The sequence below is a fragment of the Stenella coeruleoalba genome, assembly GCF_951394435.1.
Source record: "Stenella coeruleoalba genome assembly, chromosome: 14".
In the NCBI taxonomy this organism is placed as follows: domain Eukaryota; kingdom Metazoa; phylum Chordata; class Mammalia; order Artiodactyla; family Delphinidae; genus Stenella; species Stenella coeruleoalba.
This window is the reverse complement of record NC_137160.1, coordinates 25,116,085-25,129,654: the sequence shown is the minus strand read 5'-3', so window position 1 is coordinate 25,129,654 and position 13,570 is coordinate 25,116,085. Positions and strand designations below refer to the sequence as shown.

The 13,570-nt window shown below is 52.3% G+C and overlaps 1 protein-coding gene across 4 annotated transcripts in view; it reads left to right on the top strand.

The window, feature by feature from the left end:
* CTIF (cap binding complex dependent translation initiation factor) overlaps positions 1-13,570 on the top strand; it is a 308,260-nt gene that overhangs the window by 67,895 nt on the left and 226,795 nt on the right. For all 4 annotated transcript variants that reach the window (XM_079942099.1, XM_079942097.1, XM_079942098.1 and 1 more), the window contains exon 2: positions 5,585-5,786. In XM_079942099.1, coding sequence (XP_079798225.1) covers positions 5,607-5,786 — 180 coding nt within the window. In that variant the 5' untranslated portion in view covers positions 5,585-5,606. The remainder of the gene's footprint in view (positions 1-5,584; positions 5,787-13,570) is intronic.

Genomic DNA, 13,570 nt, shown 5'->3' with positions numbered 1-13,570 from the left:
GCCGCCTCTAACGCCTGGCTGTTCTTAAAGGGATTGGCTACATTTGCCGCTGCTAATGCCTTTTGTCACTGGGCGGGTGGGAAAGGATGCTGAGAGGGCTGGGACAGTTCCAGCTTCTTGTCTCTGGCCCTACCTTTTCCTCCAGACCTCTGGCCCCCGGTGTAGCGCTGTGAGCCCCACGAAGGATGCAAGGCGGGCAGGCCCAGAGGATGGGGGGAGCGAGATTCCTGACCTCAGGCAGAGCCCGCCGTGTCAGCTGAAGCACCTTTGCCGAGTGCTGGTTTCCCAAGGAAGCCACACCGCTCTGCAGCCTCAGCCCCTCCGTGCCCCTCCTTCAGCTGTGCCCACCCAGGCCCCGCCCTCCCTCCTGCAGGCTCTGGGCTGCCTGCCCTTTACAGCAAAGTGCGGCCTCAGCGCTTCTCCCACTCCTGCTGTCTGCCCTTTTGTTCCTCGGCATCCGTCACCTGGCAGGGAATGGGGGCAGGGCGGGGCGAGGAGGGGGGCCAGGAAGGCTGCAGGGCGTGTTCCTGGGATCTGGACTCAGCTCTGCATGCTGCATCCTGGATGGCTGCAGCCAGGGGAGGTGTCTCTTCTCCTCTTCCACCTTCTCTCTTTCTTCCTCCTCTGGTCCCGTCCCCCTTATCACTTTCACTGATCATTAAAACATAAGTTCCTCTTGCTGACTCTCAGCTTAGCCAGCAGCCCAGCTGTTTGGGGGTTTCCCATCCTGATCTTCCTGTGAATGAGAAACGGAGCCAGGAGGAGACCCCAAAGCACAGGCAGGAAGGGAGCAGAACAAGTCCTGGAGGAAAGCATCCCTTTATTTCCCTGTGTCTCCATCAGCCTGAAAGTTTACTCTGTGCCTCCTCACTCTTTTTGCCTTAAGAATGTGGTGGAACTTCTAAGCTTATACCCCAAAGAATTGCAAACAGGGACTCAGACAGATACTTGTACACCCATGTTCACAGCAGCATTAATCACAATAGCCAAAGGTGGGAACGACCCGAATGTCCACTGATGGATGAATGGATAAACAAAATGTAGTTCATGCATACAGTGTATTATTGTAACACAGTGTATTATTCAGCCATCAAACGGTGTGAAATTGTGACGCGCTCTACAACATGCATGAATCTTGAAAACATTATGAGTGAAACGAGCCAATCCCAAAAGGGTAGATATTGTATGATGCCACCAAAATGAGGTAGGTTGAAGAGCCGGATTCAGAAGAGATAGAAAGTAGAGTGGTTGCCAGGGGCTGAGATGGGGGATGGGGGTTGTTTGGTGGGCGCAGGGCTTCTGTTTGGAATGATGAAAACGTTCTGGAAATAGATAGTGATGATGTTCACACAACATTGTGAATGGACTTAATGCTACTGAGTTGTACACTTGAAAATGGTCACAGTGGTGCGTTTTGTGCTATATGTATTTCATCCCTATAGAAACTGGGGGATCGAGTGCCTGACCGATAGCCAAGGGGATGGATAACGTAGCTGCACTCCCTCTCTTGCCCTCCTCCCTCTTCTCTGCTAAAGAGATACAACTTGGGTCTTTTCTACTGAAGGAGGGACCTGAACCCCGGTTGGGGCTCATTCTAGGATGTAGAAATGAGCCCAAGTGACATGTTAGCCCGGTTCCCCCTCAGAAAGCAGAGTTTCCAGAAGTACCCCAAGAACAGGAGTCCCTGAGGAGAGCAACACGGAAGGAGGGAGAGCTGGCAAAGGGGCATTATGGATCTGGTCGCCACTGTGGGCAGCCGGGCCCGATCCACTGGGACCCGCTGAAGGACCGTAAGGGAATGTTTGTCCCCGTCCAGGGATGCCCCAGGGGCTGTTAGCTCCTCCCACTTCTAGGATGCAGGTTCCAGGTGCCAGGTGGGCTCCTGCAGGCACTGCTGGTGTGTGTCAGGAGGCTGGGCTGAAGGTGCTCAGGGCAGCTGAGGGGAGGTGCTGTCAGGCTACATGTTGAATCTGACTGGGCAGCAGTGACTGGAGTAGGAGGGGGCCTCCAAGGCAAGTGGCCAGTGTGGGGCATGCTCCTTCTCTCTCTGGGCACCAAAATTCTCCAGGGTGGCAGTGTGTCTCAATGCCGGTCTCTTTCCTCAGTGAGCCAGTGAGGGGTGATTTCTGCCCCTGGGCTCCCTGACAGGACGGTGGTATGGCCCCGTGACAGACCCGCAAGAGCCTGGGAGCGCCCAGCAGAGCAGGACAGAGACTGCTGCTGCAGGTCGCGCCTCCTGGAAACGCTCCTGTCTAGTTCCTACAGAAGCCAGCCCTCTGCCTGTACCTGTGATGTGTGCCAGAAGCCTGTGATAAGATCTTAAGTCTTCGAGGAATAATAGGTGCAGCCTTAGGTACTGGCTTTTTTCTGCAGGCGGCTCCTTTTCAGCCCTCTCTGGACACCAGCCTTATCATCCCATCCCCCTGAGGCCAGGATCCTGCACTGAGCTAGGCACAGGGCCCAGCTCTCTAGAGCCTGCAGCCCAGTGGGGGTTAAGACATGCGCGCGCACTCACACACACACACACACACACACACAGCACTTGAGGGATTCCCTGGGCTTTCAAAGGGCATTGAGGAAGGGCGAAGTGGGAGATGTCCTGAGGGCCTGAGCAGGCTGCCAGGAGGTGGGATGAAGAGGCAATGGGGAGTCACTGGACCTGGAGCTCTGCTGTGAGAACTTGGGCAAGTTACTTAACCTCTCTGAACCTCAGTTTTCTCTTCTAAGGAGTATAATTATATCGATTACATAGCGTTATGGTGAGGGGTAAGTGGACGAAGGCATATGGAGTGCTGAGGAGAGTGCCTGGCCCACGATACAGGCTCAGTACACATTAGCCTTTCCTGCTGTTAGGGGTTGCCGTATCCACGCCCCTAGGCCGAGGCTGGGTGCATCCTTTGCCCACTGGCCGCTATTAAAGCTAATTGCCCGTTGGGCTAATTGCCTGTTGGCTCTAAGGTTCTAGCACTCCATGAGTGTTAGGACCCCGAGATTTGGCAGGTGGAGGGAAGGGGAAAGTGACTCTGGGTGAGGGACACGGTGTGAGCAAAGCACAGAGGCAGTAAAAGCATCCTGTGTTAGTGGTTTATTGCCATGTAACAAATAACTACAAATGGAGTGGCTTCAAACGATGCCCGTTTATCGTCTCACAGTTCTGAAAGTCAGAAGTCCTGCTCGGTATAGGAGGAGGCTGAGGCTGAGTGTCAAGGTGTCGGCTGGGCTGAGTTCTGGTCCGGAGGCTCTGGGGGACGAAACCTGACCCCAAGCTCATTGGTTGTTGGAGAACTTACTTCCTGCAGTTGTAGGACGGAAGCACCTTTCCCTTGTGGGTCGTTGACCAGGCATTGCTCTCAACCTCTAGAGGCCGCCCAGGATCCTTGCCCGCACCCCTCCTGCTTCAGGCCAGCAGCGCTGTCTCTATCTCCAGCCCCGGACTTAGGGGGCTCGTGTGATTGGATCAGGCCCCCCTGAATACTCTTCCTCTCTTCAAGTCTGCTGATTTGGAGTTTAATTATATTTGCAAAATCCCTTCCCAGGAGTTCCTAGATTAATGTTTGATTGAGTAGCTGGGGGAAAGGTGTACACTCAGGACCCTCTTAGGAGGTCTACCTGCCACACACGGCTTGTACCTGGGACAAGGAGCAGAGTGGCCAGGGGGCTGGAGGGAAGCACAGGCAGCCATTGGAGCAGGTGGATGTTGGTGGTGGGAGGGATGTAAGGCCACTGTAGGCCTTGAATGGCAGGTGCAGGAAGGGGCGTTGGACATCCCCACCCCTGCCCCCTCCTGTGGCCCTGCACCACTAGGCGTGCTTATTTCGATCTGAGCAAACTACCTGCACACTCACTGCCACCCAGGCCTCCGCACCTGGGTTCCCTCACCCAACCCTGAAACCTCAGACTCCTCCCTCTGGGGCAGGTGGACAAATCCATGAGCCCTAAGGCCACTGAGCTCAGGAGCCCAGCGCACACCCGCTACAGCTGGCCTGGGGTCCAAGGGAGGCTGGGTCTCATGCAGCAGCCGAAAGCCAAAACCTGAGTCGGGAGACCAGCTGGAGAATGTGTGTCTCCCCAGGGAGTTCTTCCTCCCCATGGTCCGCACAGACTCCCGGGAGCCTGGCGAGGGTGGGAGGGAGTCAGCATTCAGTCTCAGCAGCATTTCCGGAACCCAGCAGGACATTCCTTGTGCTGTTTTGGTTTCATTACCGTTAAACACGCAACAAGCCCTTAATTATCGGTGAACAACTGTGTCCTAAAAAAGCTCTCAGTAATCCAAGGTTTTGAAATGCAAGTGTTCCTCTGAAAATACTGGGATGTTGCCTTTATTATCCACAGTACTGTTCTAGGTGCCAGCAGCCCTTTGTGGTCTCAGAGCCCTGTGCATACGTTACTTGGGTCTTTGTGTATCTAATGGTGCTGGTTGGGTAGAAGACTGTTCCGCTAGTTCTGGTGGTGAAGCCATGTGCAGCCTCTGCTTCCTCTGCTGAACAGGCTTCCCTGTGGAGAGCACTGATTTCCAGACAATGGAAGGGGCACCAGACAAGCTTTGAAGCCCTTTCCCATCAGGCCTAGAGCCTGTCCAGAGGAAGGGGGAGGGTCCCTGGTGGGAAGGGACCTAGTGGTGAGAATGGTTCTAGCCTTCCCAACTTCCAGGTGGATCGGGAGGGAGCTTTGGGAGCAAGCGTGGACAGTGGAGGTGTCCCTGCAGGCCTGGGGCCCTGCAGCGGCTGGGTTGACCTGGTCCAGTTGGGGAGGGACAGCAGTTCTATTGGTGGACTTTAACAGCTATCCCTGGAATGATGGTCACATTATGCCAGGCCCCCCAGGGAGAGGGCCTGAGGGCTGAAGAGGGAGTCATTCTCCTACAGAGGACCGTGGCTGGGCCACACCCTCCCAGGCCACCCACCTTGCCTTTCACGTCGTATCATTAAAAGCCAGTCACGTCCTTACAGACTGAGTGTAGCGTCCTTACAGACTGAGTGTAGCGCGTGTCCCAGTAGATGCAGCATTAGCAGGGCTGCAAGATCACATGAAGGCCTACAGTCTTCACCTAATTTAGGGATAGCCTGGCGTCCAAAGAGAAAATGTCTCTTTAGAAGGAGGTATTTCTTAGAGGCCCAGGCCCCTTAGAGGGTTTGTGTCTGTGGACCCCTGTACATCTCAATGCTGGGGCCAGAGACGTAGAAGCCTGTGGTCTGTTTTATTCTGCTTTGTGGTGGATTTTGTTAACTCCAAGTTGGGAAGTAGGGTTGAACTTGTAGACTGGGTCCGTATTCCGCTTTTTCCTGAGTGGTAAGGTCCGGGTATGGACTAACGCTCAACATCGCATGAGTTACTGTGTTGGCCAATTAGGCAAATTACCTGCCTTCTCTGGGACTGAGTCTCCTTCCCCATGCAGGAGGGGTCACAGCATCCTCTTCACGCTAAAGGCGAGCTGGCACCCCACTGACTTCTCAGGATGTTGGGAGACCAAGACAGCAGGCTGGATGAGGGACTGCTTCCGGGCGGGGGAGGATCTCTCAAGTGGGGTCATCATCTCTGCCTCCAACTGTGTCTCACAGAGCCCATCTGTTCTCTGTACCCGCAGCCCAGGCCCCTGAGCGGGAGGGATGGAGAACTCCTCAGCAGCGTCGGCCTCCTCCGAGGCCGGGAGCAGCCGCTCCCAGGAGATCGAGGAGCTTGAGCGGTTCATCGACAGCTACGTGCTTGAGTACCAGGTGCAGGGGCTGCTGGCCGACAAGACGGAGGGGGACGGCGAGAGTGAGAAGACGCAGTCCCACATCTCCCAGGTGAGCGCTGCCCGGGAGGGGGCAGGGCCTGGGCAGGTACGGGGCCTCGGAAGCTCAAAGTGGGGTAATAAGGGTAAGGGACCCTAATTCCAGGCAGCATCTGATCGCCTGGCCCTAGGTTGCCAAGGTGTGGATGGCCGCACCCAGCAGAGCGTGGGATCCGGGCAGGAAGCCCCTGGCTGTGTGCCCCCAGCCCCTCTGAACCACCTCTACCCGGTCCTACCCCACTGGGTGGCTGCGGCCCAGCCAGACTCACAGTTCATGGAACACATGGGTTTACTGAGCCCCTGCTGTGTGCCAGGCGCCGCTCCCTGTCCTTCACAAGCTCATGTTCTAAAAGAGATGTGGCGACTGTAGCTTATCCAAAGGGCACATAATCAAAAGTCTATCACTTGTGAATATTTCCTCTGATGGCGAATACAGGCAGTTGTTGGCGCCAAAGAATCGAGTCTCTCAGACAGTCCCCCAGGGCCCTGTGTGCCAGACCTCGTGACACACGTGAAGCCTTCAGACCAGACTCTCAGGTTGGCCTCCCTGCTCCTGGTCAGTCTGTGGCAGCCCTGATCCTGGGTAGAAGGTGAACTCGGCTGAAAGACTGTGGGTCGAGATTTGGGAGTTTTGAGTCGTCTTGAGTAGAATGTGAACCATTAAGGGAAGTGACCATGTCACATGCATCTTTGCTGAACATGTTAAATTCTCAGTAGATGTTTGTTCAAGAGTTGGTTCCAACTACTAGCTGCCTGTGTGACCTCAGGCAAACCCCTCAACTTCTCTGAGGCTTGGCTTTCTTATCTGGTGAGTGGGGATGATCCCGCTGCCTCAGGAATGTTGGAAGGTCAAAGGTGATAAGAGGTTCCGAAACTACAGAGGGGCAGAGTGTTGTCTGCACCCAGAGGCTCGTGGGGGGGGGGGGTCTCTTCTGCTCAGGGTCTTGGGCCCAGTGTCCACCTCTTGTACTTGTCCCCCTCAAGCCTGGGGCTCCTCTGTCAAGTAGAGAAGTTGACATGGGTGCCCTGCTTTGGAGAAAAGCCAAGTGCAACTGGCTGGCTCGCTCTCTGGGTGGGCAGAAGATCCAGACCCTCCAGCTTTTTAGAAAGCCAGAATGAACCTGTGGCTTTCCTGGAACTCAGGACCAGGAGTGGACCTGGGAAATTGTGAAGCCTTGCTGGTCCACACCTTATCCCCATTGGAGGGTAGGGAAGGCAAGATCTGCCCTGAGAGAGAAATCGATGCTTTCCTTGGCGTCCTTGAAGTTCTACAATCACAGGTAGTGTGAGCCTGTAATCTGTTCAGTATTCATTCTACAAGTGTGTATTGAGTACCTGCTCTGTGTCTAGCACTGTCCTAGGACTGGGTACCTGGGAGTGAGTGAAAGGGATGAAAAGCTCAGCCCTCGTGGAACTTATCCCAGTGGTGGATGGTAACTGCTGTGGGGAAAAATAAATCAGGAAAATGGAGTGGGGAGTGATGAAGGTCAGGAGGGGTTTGCAATTTTAAATGGGATGTCAAGGAAGATGTCACCGAAGGAGGTGGAGAGGTGAACTTGCAGATGTCTGGGGAAGGGGCAGTCCAGGCAGAGGGGACAGCACGTGCAAAGACCAGAGCTGGCAGAGTTATTCCAGGGGCAGCAAGGAGGCCGGTGTGGCTGGAGCAGAGGGAGAAAGAGGGAGAGCAGAGGAGATGCTTCAACGAGGCAGAGGGGTCGGTAGACCAGATGTACAAGGGCTGAGTCCTGGGGTCTGCCTACATTTAGAAAGCAGGAATGTGAGGGGGACCAGCAAAAGAGACCAAGAGGGGTTGGCAGTGAGGCAGGAGGAAATCCACGTGAGAGTTGGGTGCTGGAAGCCCTGGGGAGGATGTGTTTCGAGGGTGGGGGGGGGCGGGCTGACTGCTGCTGCAGGGCATTTGGGAGGAGGAGTGAGAATGACCCAAAGGAGCCACTGGGGCCGTTGGTGACCCTGATGGGAGGGGTGATGGTCCAGTGGTGGGGGTGAAGGTCAAGGAGATGGGTTTGAGATGGGAGGATAATACAGTGCAGGTCCTCCCTGTATTACAGGAGTTTCGCTGTAAAGGGGAGAGGCGCGTGGTTCTGGGGGAAGCGAGGTCACCATGGGAGCATTAACAATGAGCTGTGCGTTGATGGGAGCGGTCCAAGGCAGAGGGGCCGCTTCCTGGAGCAATGGCCTTGAACAGGTGAGAGGGCTTGGCCTCGGCTTGGGCCCTGTGGATGGGTGCGTGGGCCTAGCCTGCCGTGTGCTGCCTGCCTCCCCCACTGAGTGGACTCTGGTGGCCTCCAGCAGGGCATCCCTCAAAATTTCCTTCAGGTGAAATGGGCTCTTGCAGGACAAGGGTCCCAGGAAGCTGTGCAGCTCCACCCCAGAGGAATGCTTTGTGAGTGATAGGATTTCTGTTCCCAGAGCAGCCATCGGGGAGAATTTTGGAAGGAGGGGCCCTCCCAGCGCCTCTGAGCCCCCTGTGGGGACAGCTGAGCTTTCAGGATATAGAGCAGATGGGGCAGTGCCCTCAGTCTGGGCCCTGCGCTCCCGGCTTCTGCTCCTGGGATTGGTTGGACCTAACCACGCTTGGATGTCCACATCTGGGTGGGCTGTTAAACAGATGTTGGCTTGAGGCAGAGTGTGGAAAACATTTGTACCATCTAGATGCATTCCTTAAACTTTCTGCATTCCCTGAGGTTCCCTGGGAGAATGCGAACACCTGGCAGGGTCCCAGGACCCGCCTGTGTGCAGGTGGCCGAGGGGGACATGTTTCAGTCCTGCTCCCACCAACTACCCTCCCCAACCCAAATACAGCTGGGGTCCAGACTCCAGGGGAGGGGGCAGCTGTGGCAACTCTAAGCAAGGCCAGGGTTAGATGTGTTATTATAACACACTTCTTTAAAAAAATACAATCTCTATTGACACAGCTTTACAGGAAATCTTTCTGCTAAAGCACTTTTGCTTGTTTTTATTTAATCTGATGACTATTTTAAATGGAAGCCAAAGACAAAAACAAAAATAAAAAACCTCAGAGAATGTCCTGGGCTGCCTGTCTGTGGTGGTGTTTTGATGTTTCTGGGAGAGAAAATTGTTAAGAATCTTGGAAACCTTGAGAAAACTTGAGGGAGTGGAGAAGAATGTTGCCTTTCAGTGGGTGAGGTCATTTTTTAGGATCTGAGGGATGACAGTTGACACTCAGGAAGAAAATACCTCATGATGCTTGTGAAATTGTGTTCTCCCCCACCCCTCCCCCATCAATAACTAGAAAGAAAAATGGATGGATGGATGGACGGATGGATGGATGGATGGATGGGAGAGAGAGAGAGAAGAAACAGAGAGAGACAGAAAAGTGTCCTTTTTTTCCTACAAGAGTAACCAAGAGAATGTATGTTCTAAGTTTCCCAACATGTTTGGGTACCAATTTCAAATTACACCCTCACCCACACCCACACATTTCAAAAGTGCCTGTCCTCCAGTGGATTCCAAGTCCCCAGAGGCACATCCTGAGAGCTGTCCTCACTCTGTCCTTGGGAGGAGGGGGATTATAGCCCTATTCTGCAGGAGAAAAGACTGAGACACAGAGATGGAAAATGGCCAAACCCCACTGCTTGGTGGTGGCTGAGCTGAGCCCTGGTGCCCACCCCTTCCCCACCTGCTTTTGGTTCCATGCTCGGTACAGGCTGTGACTAACAGGCTGTTGGGAAGTTACTCTATTTTTCCCCCTGTGGAATGAGAGTTAGGATTCCAGATCTCATTGGCCATTAACCTTTTGTGGAAGAGACTGGGATGTTATATGTGGGGTAGTTTGGCACTTCTGATGTTAGTGGTTGGTTTGTGGATCATCAATGCAGTGTTCACAACTCTGGCTGCATGTTGGAATTGCTCTGGAGCTCGGACAGATCCCGCCCTAGAGTTGAGTGGAAGGGGGAGGGGCCTGGGCATTGGCATCTCATCCACCCCCACGTGACTCTGATGTCCTGCTCAGGTTGACGACCACAGCCACAGGTGGACTTGTCTGACTGCCTTCCTACCCCTCCATGTCCAGCTGCCTTCCCTTGGAAGGATAGAACGTAGGGCCATTGTAAAGAGTGGATACATTTAATGAAAGCGTGTTTTACACTGAATGCTTGTTTGCAAGTCAAATGAAGAGCCAGTGAGGGTGAAGAGAACTTCCTGTAGTTCTTTTTGATGCTCTCAGGCACTTGGAAGTCCTGGGTTTTGTCTCACGCACAGAGACCTTACAAGAGAGATGCGACCGTGCATATGTGTAGGATGGATTCAGATTGGCATGATGTCGCCTTCTCACAATGTTTTTCCTTCTCTTTCTTTTTACATTTTTCTTTACATTCTGCCTTGCTTGTTCACTGTTCCCTCATCTCTCTTTTATCCCATTCCCTCACTTCCTCCTGTCCTTTGAATCCTTTTTCCCTGTCATCTTTGCTCATAGGAGGAAGCTATCAATGGTGGACCGCCTATGAAAGGCTTAACAGAAGTGAGTTTAAGGGGACCTGTGGGGTGTGAATGTGGGGACTCATTCTTCTCCTTATTTAAAAAAAATTATTTTTAATGACACAAGTACTGTATGCATATATTCTCATGGTACATAAGAATTCAAATGTTGATTAGTTACGTCCTCATTCCACTGTCTCACCCTACCTCCCACTGGAATGATGAGTTAACCTCCTCACCTTTTCAGTGCTTTTACGTGTGTGTTTGTGTGTGTATGTGTGTGTGTGTGTGTGTGTGTATGTAAAATACAACTTACAGAAATACATTATTTCACAATCATATATCGTGGCTGGTGAATATGTTGTTCAGTAACTCACCTTTTCCCCATAGCTGTATGCCCTGGGGACTCCTCCAGGCTTGTACAGCTGCTGTGTTCTGTTTAATGGCTGCACAATTGCCCATAGTATGGACGTCCCATTGTTCAACCATTTACCTATTGCCGGGCATTTGGATTATTTCCAGATTTTCCCCTGGGAATACAAGCTATTTCAGTGAATACTTCTGAACATGCCTCATCCTGCACATATAAAACTGTTTCCTTAGGTGGACGCTGAGAAGTAGAATCAGTTTTAATAGCTGTTGCCAAATTGCTCTCCAAACGCCTGTTGCATTATTCACAGGACCACCAGTGTATTGGGACAAATGGTCTTTTGTCACTTTAATTTGCATTTCCTCAATTTTTAGTGAGCTTGAGCACTTTTTAATCTGATTACCAGCCATTTTTTAAATAGGTTAAATTTTTATTTTACTTTTAAAGCGACAATTGGAAAAACAGAGACAATCAGAGAACAGAGAAAGAAGCCCACCGTAATTTTGTTTTTTAAAGGAAGAATTTTTCTTTTTTTAATGTTTTTAGCTCTTTATTTATTTTTTAAATTTTATTTATTTATTTTATTTATTTTTGGCTGCGTTGGGTCTTCGTTGCTGTGCACGGGCCTTCTCTCTAGTTGCGGTGAGCGGGGGCTACTCTTCGTTGTGGTGCGTGGGCTTCTCACTGCGGTGGCTTCTCTCCTTGCGGAGCACAGGCTCTAGGTGTACAGGCTCAGTAGTTGTGGCGCGCGGGCTCTAGAGCACAGGCTCAGCAGTTGTGATGTATGGGCTTAGTTGCTCCACGGCATGTGGGATCTTCCCAGATCAGGGCTCAAACCCATGGCCCCTGCATTAGGAGGCGGATTCTTAACCACTGCGCCACCAGGGAAGTCCCCACCATAATTTTATGATAAAAACTAGTGTAATTTTTGTGTATTATTTTTTCTTAATACACCTTTCAAGAGTTGAACTTATAGCATACATGTCACTTTTAGCTTGCTCGTTTATTTAGCATGGTTTCCTACACATTATTTGGTGGTTTTTGCATAAAGTATAATTGTTTAAACCTGCCAGTTACTGTTGGCTAAATAGTGAAATATAATTATAGCTAAGAATGGTTAATTCAGGCCCCATTCTAGGCTCTGGGATAAAGTCATGAACAGAATGGACCATAATCCCTGTCCTCCTAGCTCTTACTTTCAGTTGGAGAAAGACAGGTGACAGACAAAGAAGAAAATAGATGTTAGAAGGTGATGCACGTGAAGGAGGCAAGAAGGGGCGGGGTGCTGGGCTGTCTGAAAGGTTTACTTAAGACTTTTGAGCAAAGATTTGGAGAAGGTGAGAGTTGAGGTCACTTAGGAGCCAGCCTTCCAAGCAGAGGGGATGTTGAGGGCGCAGCTCTGCTGTGGGGACCCCACTTTGATGAACAGCTTTGGGGCCAGTCTGGTGGGGAGCAAAGAGCCAGGTCTGTGGGGCCTCATCGGTGAGACGCCAGGAGGTTTTGAGCAGAGGAGGGACATGGTATCACTGGTTAAATTGGACCACTCTGGGTGCTGTGTGGAGAATAGGCTATAGCAAGGGGCGGGGTGGAAAGGAAGCAGGGGGACCAGGAAGTCCTTGGTTGGTCAGGGTCAGAGGTGATGGTGAATTGGAGCTGTGTGGCACCGTGGAGGTGGTGAGAAGTGGTCAGATTCTCATACTTTAAGGCACAGATAACATGATTTTCTAATGAATGACCTTGACAGTAGCCTGAGCCTATAGAAGGACAGACTTTCCAGAAATGAGATGGAAGACCCTGGAAGAGCAGCATTGGGGGAGCAAAGGTCAAGAGTTCGGGTTTTGGATGTGAAAGGTTTAAGGTAGTATTGGATGTCTTAGCAGAGAGGTTGATCAAGCAGTTAGATGTACAAAGTGGCATTCAGAAGAGGGGAATGACCTGGAGAGTCACACTTGTAAATAGTAGCATGTGGGTGGCATTTTAAGCCCAAGGAGTGAGGGAGCTTAGACAAGAGGGTCAAAGATTGAGCTCTAAGAAGTTGAGGCCGGGACTTCCCTGGTGGCGCAGTGGTTGAGAGTCCGCCTGCCGGTGCAGGGGACGCGGGTTCGTGCCCCGGTCCGGGAGGATCCCACATGCCGTGGAGCGGCTAGGCCCGTGAGCCATGGCCGCTGAGCCTGTGCGTCTGGAGCCTGTGCTCCGCAACGGGAGAGGCCACAACAGTGAGAGGCTCGCCTACCGCAAAAAAAAAAAAAAAAAAAAAAAAAGGAAGTTGGGGCCATGAGGAGGAGCTACCAAAGGACACGGAGGGGTGTCTGTGTAACTTATTTACTCTACGTCACAATGCTGTGAAGAAGATGCTGTTACTGTTGCCAGCATACATGAGAGGAAACAGAGGCACAGAGAGGTTGAATATGCTGCCTAAGGTCACACAGGGCGTATGCAGTCGGTGTGAGGTTTGAACCAGCTGATCTTGCTCCAGGTGCCATACGCTTAACCTCTGCTCTGGCAGCTTCTGTCATTATCACAGCTTGGGGGAGGTAGTCTGAGGGAGGAAGAGACTTTCCCAAGGGACAGCGTAAGAGGCAGAGCGGGAATATGAACTCACGTTCGCTGTGTCGAGAGCTCAAGCTCCTGATCGCTGCGTTAAGCTGCCTCCACAGCAGGGAAGGTGTGTGGGTTTCTTGTTAGTTAGTTAGTCTGTCTTAAGATCGGAGCAAGAAGCCTTTCTCCCTCTCTCAAATCTCAGCCTTTGGGCAGCATTCCCTCCCCGTCACACACAAGGTTTTCCTGGAGTATCACTGTGGAGGAGAGCGTGAGCTGCCAGCCCGTCTCTGCTCCCACCTCCTCTGTTCCCCCTCTCCTGGTCAGTAAGCCCTTGTGCCAGCCCAGAGGAAGCAGTCGAACAAGCTCCTGACTTTGAGAAGCTCCCATCTGGAGGCTGTCCCCATCTCCTCTCAGGCCCTTCGCCGGGA